Source organism: Ambystoma mexicanum, chromosome 1p (assembly GCF_040938575.1).
Source record: "Ambystoma mexicanum isolate Mex_15411 chromosome 1p, UKY_AmexF1_1, whole genome shotgun sequence".
NCBI classification, from domain to species: domain Eukaryota; kingdom Metazoa; phylum Chordata; class Amphibia; order Caudata; family Ambystomatidae; genus Ambystoma; species Ambystoma mexicanum.
This window is the reverse complement of record NC_090921.1, coordinates 1455011954-1455032209: the sequence shown is the minus strand read 5'-3', so window position 1 is coordinate 1455032209 and position 20256 is coordinate 1455011954. Positions and strand designations below refer to the sequence as shown.

At 44.9% G+C, this 20256-nt stretch overlaps 1 protein-coding gene across 2 annotated transcripts in view; it reads right to left on the bottom strand.

The window, feature by feature from the left end:
* Window positions 1-11637: 11637 nt before the first annotated feature.
* Window positions 11638-20256, bottom strand: part of LOC138455244 (fatty acyl-CoA hydrolase precursor, medium chain-like) — an 820182-nt gene continuing 811563 nt past the window's right edge. For both annotated transcript variants that reach the window (XM_069607092.1, XM_069607093.1), the window contains exons 13-14: window positions 17897-17969; window positions 11638-17797 (exon numbers count right to left, since the gene is read on the bottom strand). In XM_069607092.1, coding sequence (XP_069463193.1) covers window positions 17611-17797; window positions 17897-17969 — 260 coding nt within the window. In that variant the 3' untranslated portion in view covers window positions 11638-17610. The remainder of the gene's footprint in view (window positions 17798-17896; window positions 17970-20256) is intronic.

Here is a 20256-nt window from a genome sequence, read left to right as displayed (position 1 = left end):
GTTTCAAATTGCCCCTTAGCACATCTCAGCCTGAGAAGAGGTTTGAAGAGTTCCCAAGATGCAACATTATATTATAATGGTAACTTGTCAATGGTTCAAGGCTCTTGCAGTGTCATGATCAGTTGTATTCCCATGAGAAATGGAAGGAGATGACGGGCGGCAGATGAATAAAGATCCGCTGGTCATCTTAAATGTCTCAATGTTTTGGCACTATGATGAGGGAATTGTGGGTTGGACTGTGACAGAGGCAGTTGAGGGTGGTATGGCAAGGTTTGCAGGGCACAATAATTTTAGGATAATGCATGTCCCACTATAGGGGAAATACGTAGCTCTACCAATTAGCCTCATTTGGAGGACTAGTCTAATGATGCAATGTGGTTTGATGCTAATTAGTTTGTATGATTATAAAAGCTTTAGTTTTAGGGACTTATCTTTGACAGCGCCTTTCATGCAGTTCTGTTCCGCATTCTGTATGAATTTTGCTTTCCCAGCTGTGACTGGTCCCATAATAAATTGCGTTACTTCTTGCATGGTTTACACTCCTTTTTGGATTACTTTTGTAATTTTATATTGGTGGGTTCTGAGGCAACTTGCTGTAAATTTTTGGTGGCCCGTACAGGGACATCAGCTTTCCCAACCAGATGTGGGAATTCCAGCCATGCTCCAGGAGGGATGCGGGACAGCGTTTGCAGACCAGCCTAAGAGCTCAACACTGAGGAGGCCGTGCAGATGCTGAGCTTGCAAAGGTCTGCCTGGTCGAAAACCCTCCCTGCTCTTGGAAGGGGGTACTGGCCTTTAAAGGAAGACTCTGGGGTCAAGAAGACTCAAGAATCACTGAAGAAGGATACGTGAGTGTACCCGTGCATGCGTGGTTAATGTGTCATGTATAGGATGCACCCTCAAGAGGTGGAGGACGATTGGCCATAGTAGTCGTAGATATTAGGTCCACTTACCCGATAGAGAGTGAGTGGATGGTGGCACATCTGCATTAGAGCAGAGGGTTGTGTAGTAAGTGGTAGACATTGTTAGACGAGAGTTACACGTAGTGCAGGCAATTGGTATAGTTGTGTGATTTTATATTTACGGATTAAGGAGTATTGAAGTTGTGAAGAGAAGGAGAAAGGCATATGCACCGGTGATTTGTTGAAACAGTGGTAGTTTGTTGTGATAAAGTGGTTATTGTGTTTTATGTTTACTGTGGCTGTGGAAATCGCAGAAGGGCCAGAGCCGAACTAAATATCAGAGGAGATGCTGTAGCATGGGCAGGGGACAAGGTTGAATGGAGGGACGAGCAACCATACCCTAGGCACATTAACATAGGGCATAATTGTTAAGGTTGCGGGCCTTTGTAGAGGGCCATTTCTGTATTAACTGAAATTAACAGGATGGGCCTGTGGAGAGGGCCATTGTGTGTAAGTTGTGTGAAAGGTTGTTGGCCGAGAAGGCCTGTGTGAACGAAATAGGATAAACGAGTAAGACGGTACGTATAAGAGTGAGTGAGTGTGAGTGAGGAAGGGGGTACAAGCTTTGGAGATAGAAGTAAGGGGGGTCAAAAATCGAAGAGTAAATTGGGAAAATGGCACAATAATGTCATCCTATTATATGGATTCACCCCTTGATCATATGTGTAATAAATTGCCCCAATATCGACATAAAATATTAAAATATAATTTTCAGTGGTTGAATGACACAGTGGGAAAGTGTTATCAGGAATTGCCCGGAGAAGGAACATTTCAAAACGATATAATTGACAGCATGAATTCACATCTGTTAGCAACATATAAAGGTGCGAAGCTTAAAAAGAGACAGGACATTTTAGGTCTCTGGAAACTTTACGAAGAAACTAAAGTAGAGAAAAGAAGGGAGTAGGGGAAGAGGAGAAAGCTAGTGCTCCCCCCGCTCCCTATGGATCGTTTCCATTGTTAAAACTGACTGTAGGATATACAAATCCTAGGCGGGCATCTCCAGACAGGGAGAGGTCCAAGAAAATTAAGGCAGAGCCAGAACCTCATTTGAAGACAGTGAAAGGGAATAAGAAATATTTAGCAGACATTAAGGAAAGCAAACAACCACAACTGGCGTCCATTTTTAGAGAAGCAGAAAAGGAAATGGAGAGGGGGATAGAGAAAAAAGGGAAGGAACAGGGAAAAGGAGAGGTCCAGCAGGGATGGAGAGCAGGACGTATACAATTTAAAATTGATAACTGGGGTCAGGACATGGAAGACGAGCCAGACACGACAGAAGGTGATAATACTGCATCAGACTGGGAGGACAGCAGTGACAATGACAGTTGGGATAACGAATTAGACCCCTGCGATTTAACAAGTGTATGTAGAGGAAGGAGGCAAAAAGAAGGGGAAGAATAGGAAAGAGCGTAACAAACTTTGACGAACTACATACCCAAGTTGGGTCCTACGGAGAGCGGCTGCATGACTTAGTATTCTACTCGGTCTCCTGCTATACACGAGCTAGGCTTCAAAGCAGGAAAGCAAAGATGGCAGTAGCAAAAAAAACATGACCGGCGGGGGGATAAGCCCAGAGCACAAAATCAGTTGCCCCTTTTACATTACGTACCCTGGCAGACGATGGATAGGGATAATTTGGTGTACAGTTTACCTTTACTAATGGCAGGGGACAGCAAGTGGATATATGTATTTGAGAAGGAGACAGCAGGGAACCCACTGGCCATAGTGGACATCAAGAGTTTATTGGCAGTTTTGGTAGGGGAACAAAGTGATAAGATTTGGCAGCAAGCAGGGTATACAGGGGTAAAATTAAGCACCAACATACATGAAGGGGCACCTTTTAACAATTACTGAGCACACATGTGGAAAGTTCTGAGAGAACTGTATCCAGATACATCAGGTGTGGGGTCAATATTAGCACATACAATCAAGCCAGATGAGGACTCTGTAGAATACATACGATCAATACAAGAAATGTGGACACAAGAGAATAAACAGTCATGGGACGATAAAATATCTTTATTCTATCACATTCTAGTGAGGGGCTTCCCACAGATGTGCAGGCTTCCCTAGAAAAAGTAGTAGGGATCGAAGCAAAAGGATGGCCCGAGATACAGGCGTCTATCGTACAAAAGAAAACAGGAAAAAGACAAGGAGGCAGTAGATAACGCGGTCAAAGTGGAACATAAACTTGTGCAGAAAAAACAGTCAAAAATAAGCATGGAAGCGCAGTGCTCATGGGACCAGTTAGCTTTCCACCCGCCTAACACGGGGGGCTTCCAGTAACAGCGGTAGACCAGCAAGGGGGATATACACAATCACCATATAACCCACAATGGGGAGTGCAACAGATGCAACAGTAGTCCGGATTTATACATGCACAACAGCCTGTATCTGCACATGCAGGAGGAGTACACCACTACACGGGAGAATATCAGGCAGGAAGGGGATATTATCCATGGGGAAAGGTATTTGGATATAGGGGCATGGGGCCTGGTTTGGAGGACAGTGTTTTGTTTGCAGATATTTTGGTCACTATGCCCGAACATGCCCACTCATTCAACAAACAATACAGCAAGGAGGAGTGCAGCCACTACAGCAATACATGCCGACATCCACACAACCTCAACAACCGCAGATGATACTGCAGAAACAGATACAACTGCAGCCTATACAGACACAGGTCGTACCGACACAGGGACAAGTATGAGCCCAAAGGGGAATGATAGATGGATCACAGGGTACCGTAAGCGTACTGCAGGCACCAGCGTAGATACACACACAAGAGAAGGTGAGAATATGGTGACAGAATGAGGTGCCCCATTACATCAGGGTCACAGTGGTGGGTGGAAATGCATTTGCATCTTCAATCAATAAGTTTCCCAGTAGAAGCGCCCATGAGAAGTATGAGTGTGTCCTGTCCTAGCAGTAACTGAAGACCCCAAAGAGGAGCCTGAGGTAGCAGTTCACATAGGTCGGAGGGACTTTCCTTTCTAAAAGATACTGGAGCTACTAGATCTTGTATAAAAGAAGGAGGTTCCCATTATCCAACAGGAAATTGAACATGCAAGGCTTTTCAGGGACAATCAAAGCAGTTCCACTAACAAATGATTTACCACTGATAATAGGGACGCAACATATTGTAGAGCCATTATTATACTCAAAAGACACACCTATTAACATATTAGGAAGAGATTTGTTAAGCAAATTGAACACCACAATTTCATTTTCTGAAAAAGGGATGTCTACACCACACCTGGGATGTACCCAGCCACGGTGGCAGTGTTGATACAAGTGTATTATGCACACAGCACATTGAGAGGGATAAGTACTGCTAGGATGGGTCCCAGGGATATAGGGAAAGGTCTTTCGACTGTCAAATGAATTTAGATTCAGACCACAGTGTCCCTCAACCATCACACTAGGCACACACACACACTGCTATACCTAGAGGAAGTAGTAGTGAGACAGGATATGGTTATATATGATTGCTACAGATGATGATAACATGGAGTGGTGATCAATACTGTGTATCAATCCCATGCTAACACTGATAGGAGTAACAGACACAGAGTTATTCGCTACAAAAGATGAAGAGAAGGGGTAGATGGTGTTTCAGTTGAGCATACCCTGTCCAGTACAGATAAAGGAAAGAGCAGTGCCCTAGATGACACAATTGGTGAAAAAAGAGACAAAATGCATGCAGAAGGATTTGGAAAAAGTTCCAAATAAACTATGGACCTAAGGACCCTGTGGCGTGTAAATACTAAAGGGGGCGGCAGCAGTGTGCATTAAAATAAAAGAAGGAGCTCTGATGCCACAAGTGAAGCAATACCCCCTCTCATGAAAAGCAGATGAGGGCATATATGAGACACTGCATGCCTTATGGCAGCAAGGTATCAAACAGGAATCTACATCACAATGCAATAAGGCAATCCATCTGATTAAAAAATCAAAGGGTGGTGTGTGGAGATTCATGCAGGATCTCTGCCCTCTTAACCACATCATCGAAGCAGAATTTCCGCTAGTTTGAAATCCTGTGACAATTTTCTGCAGCATCCCAGCAGAGGCACGCTACTTCACAGTTGTGGATTTGAAGAATGCTTTCTTCTCCATTGCCCTGCACCCAGACCCCAGGTATCTCACTGTGTTTACGTATTGAAGGACCAGATTTGAACACACGAGAAAGCCCCAGGAGTACCGTGAGGGACCCAGCATATTTAACAGAGTAATACAAATGCACTTGAGCAGTTTGCAAGTAGCAAGTACAGTAATACAATATGTGGATGACCTTTTAGTGTGTAGCACAACAGAAGATGAGTGCAGGGAGGACCTAGTGACACTACTATCATTGGACAAAGAAAAATTGCAGTATTGTCAAACAGAAGTGGTTTACTTGGGGCAGATTGTATCAGCAGATGGGAGAAAAATAACAACAGAAAGGGTTGAAGCAATACATAAAACACCCTGACCTAAGACAGTGAAATAAGTGCAACAGTTCCTGGGTCTATGCAATAACTGCAGAGCATGGGTCTTTGATTACTCCACGTACACCAGGCCACTCCTACGGGCACTTAAGGAAGCTCAGAAAAACAAAAGCAACATAAAATGGACAGCTGAGATGAATGAAAGTTTTGACGAGCTCAAAAATTAGCGGGCACATGCACCAGTATTGGCCACACCCAATTACAAAGCGAAATTTCATTTGTTTTCTCACTCAGATGGTAAAGTAATGACAGTTGTTCTGACTCAAAAGAAAGGATAGGGACATAAGCCACTGGCATATTACAGTGGATCATTAGACCCAGTGATGCAGGGACACTGTCCTTGCGAGCAGGTACTGGCTGCCAAAGCATTCACAATTGAGAAGACATCAACAATAATAATGGGATGTCCAGTAATTTTGTACATGGAATATGCATTGTTTGTAGTACTAGAAAGGTCCAAATCAACATTGACCACTCAAAGGGCATCAGGTTATGAAAATTATACTGACAAACCCTGCAATAGAAATTGTAAGATGCAGGACGGTAAAGCAAGCAGAATTCATTGCAGAACCAAAAGAGTAAGGATATTATACATATGATTGTGTGGAATGCATGGACAGGAACGAAGGGATCCCTTTGGTAAAAGAAGAAGTAATTGAGGGGGGACATGATCTTAATTGATAGGTCTTCAAGTATTGACCCATATTTGGGACAGAGGTACTCTGGTTCAGCAGTATTAGGACCCAAACGTGGAATACGCAAGGAAGGGGAATTCACAGTTTTTTCCCAAACACGACTGCCAGCACACTACTCCGCACAAGCAGCAGAATTGGTGGTATTCATTGAGGCACTAAACATGTCAGAAGGACATGCAGTAAATATCTTTCAGATTCTGCAGAAGTCACATCTACAGTACATTCAGCACTAGCAAGATTGAAAAGGAGAGGGCTCAGGAGAAGTGATGGTACACAGGTACAACATGCAGCACTTTTGAGTACATTATTGGAAATGCTATCACTCCCAGTAGAACTGGCAATAATAAAATGCAAAGCCCATAATCGGGGGCAAGATTTTATTTCATCGGGTAACAAAAGTGAAGACAGAGCAGCAAAAGAAGCACTATATTTGCCAGAAGGAACACTGCTGTTCCCTGGCGAGAAGGAGAAAATACCACTCATAGCATTGATTAAAATAACTAAAGAACAAAATGCACTGCTAGAGGGCTTAATGCAACACCGATAGTGCAGATAATAGAATTACATGGAGGGTCTACAACCACGTTTTAGCTCACTGTACCTTTCTCACAGAGGATAAATACCCATTTGCATATCAGTCTGGTCCCACCCACTTGGGCAGTCCAGCACTGAAATGCCAGGAAATTCTCCTATGAACAAGAGTACCAACAGCATTTCGGTGACGGACTGCCCGTGTGGGTGGGACCAGACAGATGGGCATTTCTCCTTAGTGTGCAGTGAGCTAAAACGTGGTTGTAGAACCACCTGAGTGGAAGTAATTCCAAAGAACTGGGTATTTGACCCGTGTTCATTCTCAGTGGAGGGGCTCTCAAACTCTTTTTTAATTTTGTAAAACTTGGACTTTCACCCTAAGTAACCAAGAGCAACTCAGGTGTGGACCACGTGCTCACTGTACCTTAGAGAGGCTCAGTGTCACCTCACTGAAGAGACCCAACTAGGCCTAAGCACGTGTCTGGGGTTGCTGATGGTACTCTTGTTCAGAGGAGAATTGCCTAGCATTTCAGCGCTGGACTCCACCGGTGGGTGGAACCAGACTGATATACAAATGGATATTTCTCCTCCTTGAAGGGTGCAGTGAGCTAAACATTGCATGTTTCTTGTGCTATGTTAGGATCGTAGAATGATGCTATCATAAATTCTCTCACTGCCAAGGTACCTTGTGCTATCACATATCACCCATCCCTATCCTTTTTACTTTCTCTAATTTAGAATGGAATGATTTTGTGGACATTAGGGCCACTACATTAGGGCCACTACTGCTTTCTGTGTTAGGTTCTGAAAGATATGGATCGTGCTGCGCCGGAATTCAATATGACTCTTCTTTTGGGCACCATTCAGGATGGCCTCCTTCGTTTTTTTCTGGTGGAGCTTGACCACTATGTCTCGGAGGGGAGGGAGTGAGGCGGGTGTCCTTTCTCTGACCGAGCTGGTCCCACTCTGTGTACCCTATCTATCTTGATTGGCATGCTCTGCTCTTCTTCCATAATGCTCTTGAAGATATCTGAGACATTGGGCCTCATTACGAGGAGGGCGGCCACGGAATGTATGGTGCCGGTAAGGGACCGGTACCGTACATTCTAGGCCGCCCTATTACGAGGTCTGCAGCCGGTCCCGCTGAGGATGTCTGGTAAAACCAGGCGTCCTTAGCGGGACCCGCTAGCAGACCAGGATGCTAACAGCGGGCCCGTCATTAACGGGTCCGTTGTAAGCATCCTCCCCATTCCCATTGAGCCCTACGGGGGCTCAAATGGGAATGGGGATGTACCGGGTCCCGGTCCTGGGAAAGGGAATTACCAGGCCCTCCAAGGTCGGAATGGCCCGGTAATTCCCTATTCCTGGAACCTGGACCCGGTACCCGGTATGGGGGTAGCCATGTCGCTAAAAGCGGCATGGCTACCTCCATACTTGTAATGAGGCCCATAGACTTCTATGTCTCCCCCCTCTGGAGCTTCTTTTAGGAAACAGATTGGTACATTGTTCCGCCTTGCCCGGTCTTTCAAGTCCTCGCATTTTAGTTGAAGTTTCTCCTCTGTATCTTAGGTAAGGCTAATTATTTCATTCATTTTAGGCAGTTCTTTCGGGGTGGTGATTTCTCTTTCTGCCTGCTCGACCCGTTCCTCCAAGTTGGAGATCTCTCTTCTGTTATTTGCAATTGCTTCCGTAAGTTCCAATCTCAGCATGGATAATTCTGCCTGCAGCATGTCTTTTATATCCTCTTTTATACATTGGGGTGAGCTAAGCAGAAACCCTGTGGTCAGAGGCATTCCAGAGTCAGGTTTTCTTTTCCCTGGGGCCAGGTAAGCTTGGATGTTGGTTTCCTTGGACTTGCGCAGGGCTTTTGACATTTTAGTGTACCCTTGGTGCAGTTAACCGCTCTCTACTGTGGGTTATGGTATTTTTCCCAGGTTCCCTTGCTCCGATCTGCAACCTTGCCCTCTTAGATGTAGGGGTGGGGGAAGATTCCTCACTCTCTGGGCTTCTCTCAGCCTTTGTTCCTTTGTGCATGGGCGGTACCGGGCCACGCTTACACCCTTGCACCTTTTTTTGCAAGTGATAGTGGTGTGGGACGTGCCTGTACCAGTGGTCTCCCTCAGCCGGTGCTCCTCTGAATTGCCAGCCGCCATGGCTGGCAAATGATGGATGCCGCTCTCACCTCCAGCGGAAGCACCACCAGGTTCTACGCTCGTGCTCCGTGGTTCTCTCCCAACCCCAGCCGGGGTAGGCGGCCCCATGTCCCCTAAGAAAGGAAAGGGTGGGGCGGGGCACCACCGATTGTCCCTGGCTCGGTTCCACTGCCTCTCTGCTCTCCCCCCTCCGCCAAATGGGACAATCCCTGCTTGTTGAGAGGATTTCTTCATAGGCTGAGCACTGCGATGAGGAGTACGAGGGCTGCCCGCCTCAGTCAGGCAATCCGGCACCCTCCCTAACACTCCACTAGGCCACGGTGCCTCCCAGTCTCACTCACCGCTGCAACATGGCCCGTCCGCCATGTAGGGAGCTTTGCGCTGCCAGCCCCAGCCGTTCTACTCCTGCGGCGCCTCCGCCCGGTTAGTCTCTGGCTCCGGTCAGCCCCTGTAGAGTCAGCACAGAGCTGCCTTCATTGCAGCTTCTGTTGGGCCCATCAAGGGTCCAGGGAGTGTTCTTGGGCATCGGGTCCATGGGAGGTGCCAGAGAAGCCATCCGCTCACACTGACCTCTTGGCTAATCTCTTTGTGGATTTGTTGTTTGATACTGAAAATGTACGCCTTAATAATGGGATAGGTTCAGAACAGAAATTATGAAACAAACATCGATTTGGGTCAGAATCTGATCAGAATCTCAGCTTGTCACATGGCTATATATCTTGGACCTATCATAATAAGAGGATATATCAATGAAAGTGTTAGCATTTGAAGTGAACCAATGAGAAAACATGTCCAATGAAAAATTGCTGTTTCAAATGGCACAGCATGGGACAATGTAGCCTATATTTAAACCCAAACACCTAGGAAGTCAAGAGCGCTCTGGGATTCTGACAAATCTGCAGATGGGGGACCCTGTTACAAAGGAGAGGAGCTGAAGTGGGTTAATACCTTGGGGATAATTGGTGGAACCCCTACAAAGACCTTGTCCAAAGGAAAGCTGAGGCAGATCTTAGTGTAAATAGGACCAGATTCCCTGAAAAGGGTTACAGCTGGGTGGCAGCTGAATGGGTGAAGCTGCCTGGAACTGTGGGATGTCAAACTGGTTATATGCCTTACAAGACAAACCAAGAACTGAGTATAAAACCCCATAAGGGAAATTGAAAATCCCTTGGGGGGGGGAGTCCTTTTCCAGCTAAGCCACTGAATGGGGTGGGCTGTAAAAGAAGACATTGGGAAGTGATTTAGCATAGAACCCCAAAATATTTTCTGCACGAATGCAGATTGCACAAATTTAGTTTGTTAATTTCCATTCCCAGAAAATTATGCCAATTTGAATAAGTATTGAAAACTAATCTTTCTGATAACCTTAACCTGAAAAGGAATGACACTGTATCTGAAAGAATATGAATGCCAAGTATCATTGGGCGGCTAGTTCCTATCCCTTCAGAGGATCATATTTTCTTGTTTGTGTGATTTTTAACTAAATCCATATTTTGTGCTTGCCATGAATGAAAGCACAGCTCCCTCATGCCAAGCCTATAGGTAGGTCATATGATGTGGATTCCTTCTGATGTCAATGCTTGTCAATGGTGCAAGAGAAAATCCAGCTAAAAGTTAAGTTTACATTTGTCTCTGACGCCAATTCTTGTCATTGATGTTAGAGAAAATTAACTGTATTAAATTGCCAATTGCTGATGAAAGTTGTTTGTATACATGTATGCCGGTAAGCAGTGATAACTGGAATATTCCTTTTATATTGTTGTCTAGAAAAAGCTACATAGATTTGACTATACAAATGGATGTTTGTGTGCATTGACAAGTAGCGAGAAAAAACAGTCAGGCTATTTTATCTCTCTCTTTTGCAGACAAGCTTCCTGTAGTTTTATTATATTGTGGGTGAATGCCCGAGCATAATGTTAGGGTGTATCCGCTAATATTGCCCCCACACAAATGGTCGCCATACATATAGTCACTGGGAAAAGGCTGTGGCGACATTATGTATGGTGACTATTTGTAAGGAGAGCAGGGCTGTCCCCCTGCAGTCCTTGGGGAAAAAAAATAATAATTCCAAAAACAGGGGTGGCATGGGGTGTCCCTCGCAGGTTCACAGTGATAATGTCCCTGCAAACCACTGCCTTTTTGCGGCGACCTTTTTGCAGGGATATTATCACATGGAATCGGTTAGGGGACCATCTGTGGTTTTGAATCTATTTTAACATCTTTGAATATTCAAATCAAAAACAGCTTGTTTTGTGTGCCAGATTCTTGGGGTGGGATTGTTGTGAGAGTCTAGGGGTTTCAGGCTCTGTGAGAACAATTTAAAGCTAAAGTATATATTGCAAATCAATTGAAATAAATCCTTACAAGCCCTATAGTGAGCCCACAACATATCGTTCTAGAGTACCTGCCCTCGGAGGCCATCCATGATATGTTTTATAAGAGATGCAGAGTCAGGGTCCCCACACAGGATCTAAAATAACCAGGAGGCAGAAGCACATGTTATATCAGCAATATGAGGGAGGGTTTGTTAGAGATACGGGACAGCCGGAAAAGGTACCGCTCTTCTTTGGTTTGGTCCTCAGGCCCCATGTGGAGCAGGAGGAGTCTTCGACCCGGATGCCGCAGAGGTGGGGAAGCCTGAGTAAATGTGTAAATGAATCCAAAGAAGAGCACCAGATCGCGCAGAGAAAGTGCTTGCACAAGACCCCAAGCGAGATAAGCATGGAAACACTTGTTTTGGCAGCAAAGAAAGTTCTTTTTTTTCAAAAATGAAAAGGCCAATTAGTGAACAAACATAAATTAGAAATTGTTTTCTTTGCAATTTTAATTCCTTAATGCTCAATGTAATTTAAAGATTCTGAATTGATAAGACCCAAGTATATAGGTTAGAAAAGGTTGATCCAATAATCAGAAAAAAACATTAAGCTTTGAAGAAGAGCCATTATTATGTCAGAAATGTCTATAGATAAAGTCAATCATTAGCTAAAAACTAGCTAAAATGTTCACACAGCTGTAAGAATATCATCGTACTTGCATCAGCAATAAGTATAATAAAACACTAACATTGCAAAAATGATCAACGAAACAATATTATCATAATAAACCTCAAGTAAATGAACCTGAAAAAATGCAGACCGTACACAGACCTAAGTCATACAAACATCAGAATTAAGATCAGGCAGCACTTTCATCTAAAGTCTCACGCTCTATTCAGTTTCCATTGTGCTTAATATTAATGAAAGGATGTTCATGGAACAGTCAGACTGCCCACTTGCAACCCCCCCCTCCCCCTTGTTGAAGCAAAGGCATTTAATTTAGACCTCACTTATCCACAAACTAGAGATAATGAATATTTGCAATTCAGGCTTCATTTCCATAAATCAACAGGGAATCTCAAATGATTTATTTAGTGTATTGTTATTTTAAAACCACAATAGCTAACTGTGTCATGTGTTAGCACCTTGCCTTCTTTCGATACATTGTAAATACACTGACAAGTAGTATCTTGGTTATGAGGACAGTGCGGTTGATGACCTAGATATCGAAGTCAATCCACTGGATACACTTATCTTCTCCTCTCTGGCGTCCGATATTAGATGTGTAAAGGCAGGGTTGGGTGTTTGATGGACTTAGAGAAGAGGATACATTCAGGTACATTCTTCAGACTTCCCCACCACGAATTATGGGCAAGGTTTGTGAAAGTGAAAACAGGTGGGCACCTCTTCCATTGATTAAGGACAAATTACCAGGGAAAATGAGTGAACGTGGAGTGGTGCACTCACTTGTGGATTTAAATGAACAGGTTAACATATTTTTTACAATGTGTACTCAATGTTTTTAATGAGAGGCCAGAAAAGACACCGGCATTACAATGGAAAGGGTTGACTGACAATTGTATTTAAGGCCACCCACCCCAAAGCGACTAAATGAATTCCCTCGATTTTCTTTCTTTCAATTTTGAGGCTTTTTGTGAAAATAATATGAAATTGATGACATAGCAAGGGGATGATTAATCGTTTTTGTTTTTGTATTAGAGGGCACCCCAAATGACGCTCAATGGAGGTTTGTAATGGGTTTCTCCCTTCAAATAAATGTATAAAGTAATCCATTCATATGCAACGGTTGGGGTATGAAACCATTAATAAAACGGACACCACATGACTGATAGCTGTTCTATGTAATAATTCTGCATTTTGAAGTCTGCACACAAAAACAGACTGATTGTTTCAGACGATTTTGTGCAGCCTTCAAAATGCAAGATTATGATGATTTTGGGTCTCATCCCCCCCACCCCAACCCACACCTTCTCCTGTGCTGACAGGGATTCTTTTAAACGGGGGGTGGTTTGCTACCTCAGCCCCCATCCTTGCCCCGCAAAACACAGTCCCCCTCTACTCTCCCACAGACCCACAAACACACACACACACACACACACACACACACAAATGCACTAACCTGTATCCCCACCCCCTCCCTTCGATGCTACAGACATTCCCCACTCCATCGCTTCTACGATAGACATCACTCCCCAAAACCCACAAAGACACACAGGCATACAGACATACACTTAATTTACTCGCCCACGAGGTCCGTCGTTTGGCCCAGCCGCACCTGTCAGCCCCTGCACGCACTTGTGTGGCGAGGGGTGTGACTGGTCGATTTAGAAAGACCACTCCAAGCGGTATCAGTGGTCTTTCTAAATCAACCTTGGTTTTTTTTTTTTTGGATCGAATTCTTCACTTGATAACATGATTTCAATAGGATTTAGCCAAACTATGTAAAAGTACTTTTTTTCTATAGAAGATTCAGTTTGCACAAAAACACATCTAAGCAGGTAATGCAATCAATGAGAATCCTTCAATTGGTATAAAACCTGGAGGGGAAGGGTTTGATGTTATTGTGAGTCTCCCAAATTATATCACTAAGTATTTGGCTACCAGACGCGAAGAGCATTACGTTTAAAACGCTCTGCCTGACCCCTCAGGCTTCCTCCAATGAAGGCTGAAATATGTCTGGGGATGCTTGTGGTCTCATGCAGAAGGGATGTGACCTAGCAGTTCGGGCTGGACTGCCCCTTTGGGGGTGGGACCAATCCTGATTTGCATATGGTCTGTCCCCTTTCTCTAATGGCTCAGCAGGTGAAGAGCGATGGTCTTGGCCGTTGCCTAGAGGTTTCTGATTAATTCAACACCTTTCAGCCATCACCTCGTTTTCATCCAATGAAGGGCCTGTCTTTCTCCCATTAAAACGTTTTCATCACCATCCCACCAGATCATCTTATGTTTTGATGCTTTAGATATTTAATTTCTCTACCTCAATCTCTAAGTGCAAGTTCAGACGCACCCACAAGTTGATGCGCTGTCAAAAGCTGGCATTTCTTCAGCTAGAACTCCCTTCTGCTGAGTCCAGACACTGGGACTTTAACCAGCTTGGTGGAAACAGTGCACTGACCCTGTGAGTGATTTATGGATATGGCCCAAAATAACCTTTGAATATTGGGTAAAAGCAGGGCTTTTGTATTGGGAAGGAAAAAGTATCACAATATGTGGATCTATATCTGCCACATCTTATTTCTGGTTGGTCATCCTTTGTAAAAGGTATCAAAGATGTTCTGATGTTCTGAACATTTTAATGCGAGTCGGTGGGAACCACACATCCAGTTGTGTAGGTGCAATGTATATGTCCATGTAGCACAAAGATAGGCGTATCGCTACGTGTGACAAGGCCACTACTTTGACTTTGTCAAAATGGGGCCAGAACCTGTGTCAATAGGTGGTTGGAGAGGTAGGGAGCCCTAAACCTGAGGGAAGCAGAGAGGGCCCAGATCTGTCTCCCCTTGTGCCAGCATGTTTTGCACAGATCACATTTATCTCAAACATTGCCACCAATATCATATACTTGCTAGTGTCTCTCTGTTTATTCTAGCGACACAACATCCAGTCCTAAAAATAAGAGGGAAAACAGATCCTGTGCCTTATGTCCACAGTGGAAAACTTGAATCCTGGCAGCCGCATGGAGAGTGAAACCCACAAATAGAAACACCAGCGTCTGGGAGAACGTGCATCACAGACTTCACTGGTTAATCATGGAAAAATAGAGAGGAGTAGGGAGAAGTCACACTCCCATTCGGCTACAGGAAGAACCTCACGTGGCTGCTGAAAGGCTCCAGCATGCCTTTGCAATAACACATTAGCTCACTAGTCTAACCGAGACTAAGGCGGGATCCACCCTCCCCAATAGAATTTATTCCGGGGGCGCATGGAACAGATCCTGTGAACAGATCCTGTAACACAAACACTTGCTTTGCCGGCCCACAATCGCCGGGGTTGGGGAAGACAGGATCAGAATGGCCAGGGAAGAGGACCAATCCCCAGAGGGTGGGAGGTAATATAATGGAAGATCAGGAAAGAGGGAGTATGGGTTATTCGTTTAGGTCAGAGATGGAGGAAGGAAGAGGCGGCGACTGTGGAGGCAATTTCCAGAGCAGGCGAGGTATTGGCTAGAGATTGGAAGTGGTACTGTGGTGTGAGTGTGCATGTTTGTGTGGCTAGCGTGTTTAGAAAGAGTGTAAGGAGTGGTTGTGAAGGAGGTGGATGGGAAGGAGGGTGTTTGAGTACTGGTAGCTGGTAGAGAAGTAGTAGTTTGGAGGACAGACTTGTGGTTTGGAGAGAGGTGTAGTGGTTTGGAGGCAGGAGTAGTGGTTTGGGTGGTGTAGTAGTGTGGAAGAGGGAGTAGGATCATGGAGAAGGCAGTGTTAGATTTTTGGAAAGAAGAGTAACATCAAAGGGTGTAGGCAAAACCTAGGAGGAGTGAGAACATTGAACTGATAGGAGATTGGAGGGAGGAGGGAGGCAGAGTGGGCAAGAGAAAGGAGTAAGACAGGGAGCAGGTGAAAGTGAACCTGAATCAAGCAGGCTATTTGAAGGAGGCAATGCCCAATCCTGGTAGAACACTGACCACTGGATAGTGTAGGGAAAGTTAGGAAGTGCCTGAGGGAGCTTAGATAAATAAAGTGTTCTTTCTGTAGGTTCTCATACCATGCTGAAGACAGAATTAGACAGTAGGGGTCAACCTCCTGTGTCTACTAATCTCGGGGTAAGCGAGGCCGGGGATAGGAGGTAGGTTTGATATAAGATGAGAGAGAGAAGGCATGGCTCTAGGGCCCACAACTATCTCAATCAAAACCCTTGGACCTCTTCTGAGACTTCAACTGATTCTTGTGCCATCTGTCACACACGTCATATTTTACAGCCACTTCATCAGTTACTATTCAAGAAATAAATTACTTTTGTAGATCGTGCCATTCGGGATCACAAAAATCAAACTGATTTGCAATTAGGTACTGCAACAAGCTATGTCTTTTCTGTGTCACTGATTACCCTAGCAATCAGGTGGTGGAACAGAGACCTACATGGAACATCGAAACGTCCTCCAACATATTACACTGTGACATAGTTCTCATATTTCAGGTTGACAGAATCTTCATCTTATTTGCCAAAGCCAGAGTACTCCTGGCCATGGCTCCTGGCCATGCACCCTCACACACACACACACACTCATACACTCCCTTTCCGGGAGTAGAGAGGTGTAATGACCTTCAGGGAGAGCTCCCGCCCATTCGATTGAGGAATGTGGTTCGGCATTTGGTCATAAAGTAGCTGCTGAGAAGGGGTATGACTCACGGGACCGGTTTTCTTGACACGTACAATGGAACACCTTCTGGAATAGTCCATAAGGGATAACAATCTACATTTAGAAGTGTGTATGTGTATATATATATATATATATATATATATATACACACACACACACACACACACCCCTTCTTCTTAGTGCCAGCCCTCCTTCAGTATCTTGAAACCCTAGAAATGGGAGCAACCTAGGCAAACTGATGGCCAGGGTGACAGGGGACTGGGGCTCTACAGGGACTGAGGGAACAGACCAGATGTTGAAACAGACATTTGAGAGAGTGCTTGGAAAATGATTCGAAGATTTCACAACTAAAGGTTGACCACTGTTTTTCAGCGTGCCATTCTAATATGGAGAGGAACGACCATTTGCAAATCATCCTTGGTCCCACCCCAGAAGGTGTAGTTCAGCCCAAACGGCTAAGTCACAGCCCTTCTGCACGATCCCACAAGCACGGCCAGACATGTTTCGACCTCATGGGGTGACATCAGTGAAGTGTGGCTTGGGTCTCTATGCACAGCATGCTCAGGACCCATGTCCGGACATACCCGTCCCCTGTGGGTGACAAATGAATGACTGCATATGCATGGCTAGGTGGTTGCAACGTAGCGAAGATTACAGGTATGACTCGTGGCTTTCTGTCTCTCTCTTTTCTGCAGGTGCTGTCTGAGAAACAATTGGCAGCCGTGTGCGGTTCAATGTGACTGGGGTGTATTTTGGGCTAAATGAGGCGCTGCTGGGGGACTTTAAGAGTATCTGTTATGGCCTCGGGTCTTTTTTAATGGTATGCAAGGCCAGCTTGGGCAACTTAAGGGTGTCTCTTGAGACCGTGTAAGGGCCTTTCTAAGGCTTTGTGACGATCCCTTATAGACTATTGCAGTTGTTATGAGGCAAGACAGTTTTTAATGAAAATTGTAATAGATTAAAAAAGAAACAAGCAACTGCAATGCTGCTGGTTTGGCATGAAAAGTCATACATGTTTAAGGTGTGCCTTGATTCATGAAATTACAATATTCCTATTGAAAAGTGGTATTTCTCCTTCCGGGAACAGGGTATACATAAACTATTTAAACATTTAAGGCATTTCAAATTACAACTCCGTATGTTCCTTCTTTTCTTCAATTACTGCATGAATTCTTTCTGGAAAAGCCTTGGACCAGAATTGTATTCTATGAGCCTTGAGTTGTTTCCCCATCTTCTGCTTTAGGCTTATCTCGAGGTACTGTTCATTGATGTCGAAAACGGACCACTTGGACAGGCCATCGCCATTGGGATCACTGCAAATGTCACAATGAAAATGACATCAGCGTTTCAATTGGTTACAGTGGGATACTGGAATACGATTTTGCCTGGAAATGCGTTACTTAGTATTTTACCCATTTCGTGCAAAGTTAGCCCAGTACTTCATCATTGTTCTGCAAAGGGTTTTCTCTTCCTCTGTAGCTTCACCTGGAGAGATATGCATTATTAACTGAGAGGAGCACATTATGTACAAGGATATATTTTTCTAGAAATATTCTTTTGTTGTATATATAATCAATCAATAACACGATTATCTGAAGCAGACATGTTTAATGGTCCCACTTGTATGTTTCACAGCACTCATTTGCCACATCTGTCTCTATAGATCCTGTACTTCAATCAGCTGCGGTAATGAGTGCTAGTTGTAAAGTTGCAGACTGTGGATCCATGAAGCTTACTGTAAATACATAGTCTACATAGTCAGTCTCAGTGCTAGCACGAAGCATGAATATGGAAATGCACATGTATTCCTAGGTACTCACATCTAATGCTTAAGGGCTGAGTTTACCATTTTTCAAATTCCTCAGTAATTAATTTAACCTGGAGTAGGCCTATTCAACTCTAGCCCTAACTAGGGTAACGAGATTTAAAAAATAAAAAACCGGGACATGGCAACTAACATAAAAGTAGGACTAACTCTTGGAAGTGGCTGTCAAGGCACTACACTTCAGTAGCGTTTGTAGGAGAAGGGGGTTTAAGTGTTGCTGTTCAAATAAACACATATTATAATTAATTATCACAAACTAACACTATCTTAAGTTGTAAAATGTAGCATTTCTCCTGTGCGAGATTGAGCATTTCTGCCTGCCAGCTATGAAGACCTACTACACAAAACCGAGACCACTGCAGTTTCCAAAGGGAACGCTAAAAAGGCCAATGAGCAGTTCCTTGCTAGTGATCAAACTTTGCCCTTTGTGAATATCAGAGCAGAGAAGATGCAGCACAAACCACAAGCATAAACTCCTTTTTGGTGTCTCATATATGTCAGTGTATTCTGGCTTCCTATCTTTTCCCCCCATGCATTTTTCCTGCTTCTCTCATTTACAGACAGAAAGCATCAGGCCATGTTTGTTGCTAGCAATTGATTGATTGATTGTTTATTTATTATGCACTTTTACACCAGTGTTTCAAAGCGCAACCATGTATGGGAGGGGAAGACAAGACAAATGATCTTATTATGCCAGGCACATTCAGATCACGCAGGTGAACAGAACAGGAAGTGTGTGGGGTGGGGGTGCGGCAATAGGGACCAAGTGCGCCCAGTCCCATTAGAACATGGGTTAAGTGCAGAGAGATAACACTCTCATAGGTCGTAACCGAAGTGCAGTAGTGCTGCGGCAAGTTCAAGGCCCGGGCGCAAGTGCAGGAGACTGGCGAGGAAAGCTTGGCGCCTGTGACACTATGAAGGTACACCAGACTGCCAGTCAGTGAAACTGAGCAGAAGTAGAGGAGAGAGAGGGAGAGAGCAGAAAGAGGTGGTTAGCAGGGGAGAGGGAGAGTGAAGGTGGAGGCGAAGAGGAAAGTCTTGAGGAGTCTCTGGAACTTAAGGAGATCCGGCACAAGACAGAGAGACAGGGAGGCTGTACCAGAGGGAGGCACCTGCAGTGGATAAAGATCTCCCCCCCCTCCCCCCAAGTCTCTGTTTGGAGAAGTGGTTCACCCACAGAGAGTTGGAGGAAGATGAGCAGATGGCTTGGGAAGGAGATTATTTAGGAAGAGAGCGTTGCAGATAGAATGGGCCAGGCCCCAGACAGCCTTGTGGACAATGCAAAGAGTCTTGAACTTAATCCTTGCAGCCATGGGAGCCAGTGGAGGGATTTCAGCGCTGGAGAGAGGCAGTCCCTGGGCTTGAGGCCAAGGATAAGTCTTGCGGTTCTGTTCTGACGAGTTGAAGAGGATGGAGGGTAGAAGAGGGCAGGTTGAGAAAGAGGCTGTTGCAGTTGTCCAGCCGAGAGAGGACCAGGGCTCTGGAGACGGTGAGCCTCTGGGGGAAGGTGAGAAAAGGTAGAATACAGCTGCAAGGTACAGTTGGTAGTGGGACTTTTTAGACATGTCCACGATGTGAGATGAGAAGGAGCGAGTGGAGGCGAAGATGACCCCCAGATTTGCTGCCTCGTTGGTAGGTGGAGGCGCAGGGCCAAGGAAGGCCGGCCAGAGAGAAAGGGGGAAGGCGGGAGCAAAGGTCCTGATGAGGACAATCTCTGTCTTTCTGCCATTGAGGCAAAGGTCGTTTGCAGCACACCACGACTGAATTGCGGACAGAGAGTCAGGTATGAGTGAAGAAGAGGAAGAGACTGAGGGTAGTCTGAAGGAGAGCTGAGTGTCTTCTGCGTAACATTGAAACTTGGAGGTGAAGGTGGCTATCATATAGGCCAGGGGGCTAGGATGAGTAGACCTGAGTGGGAATGACAGACACAATACGAACACTAGCAAC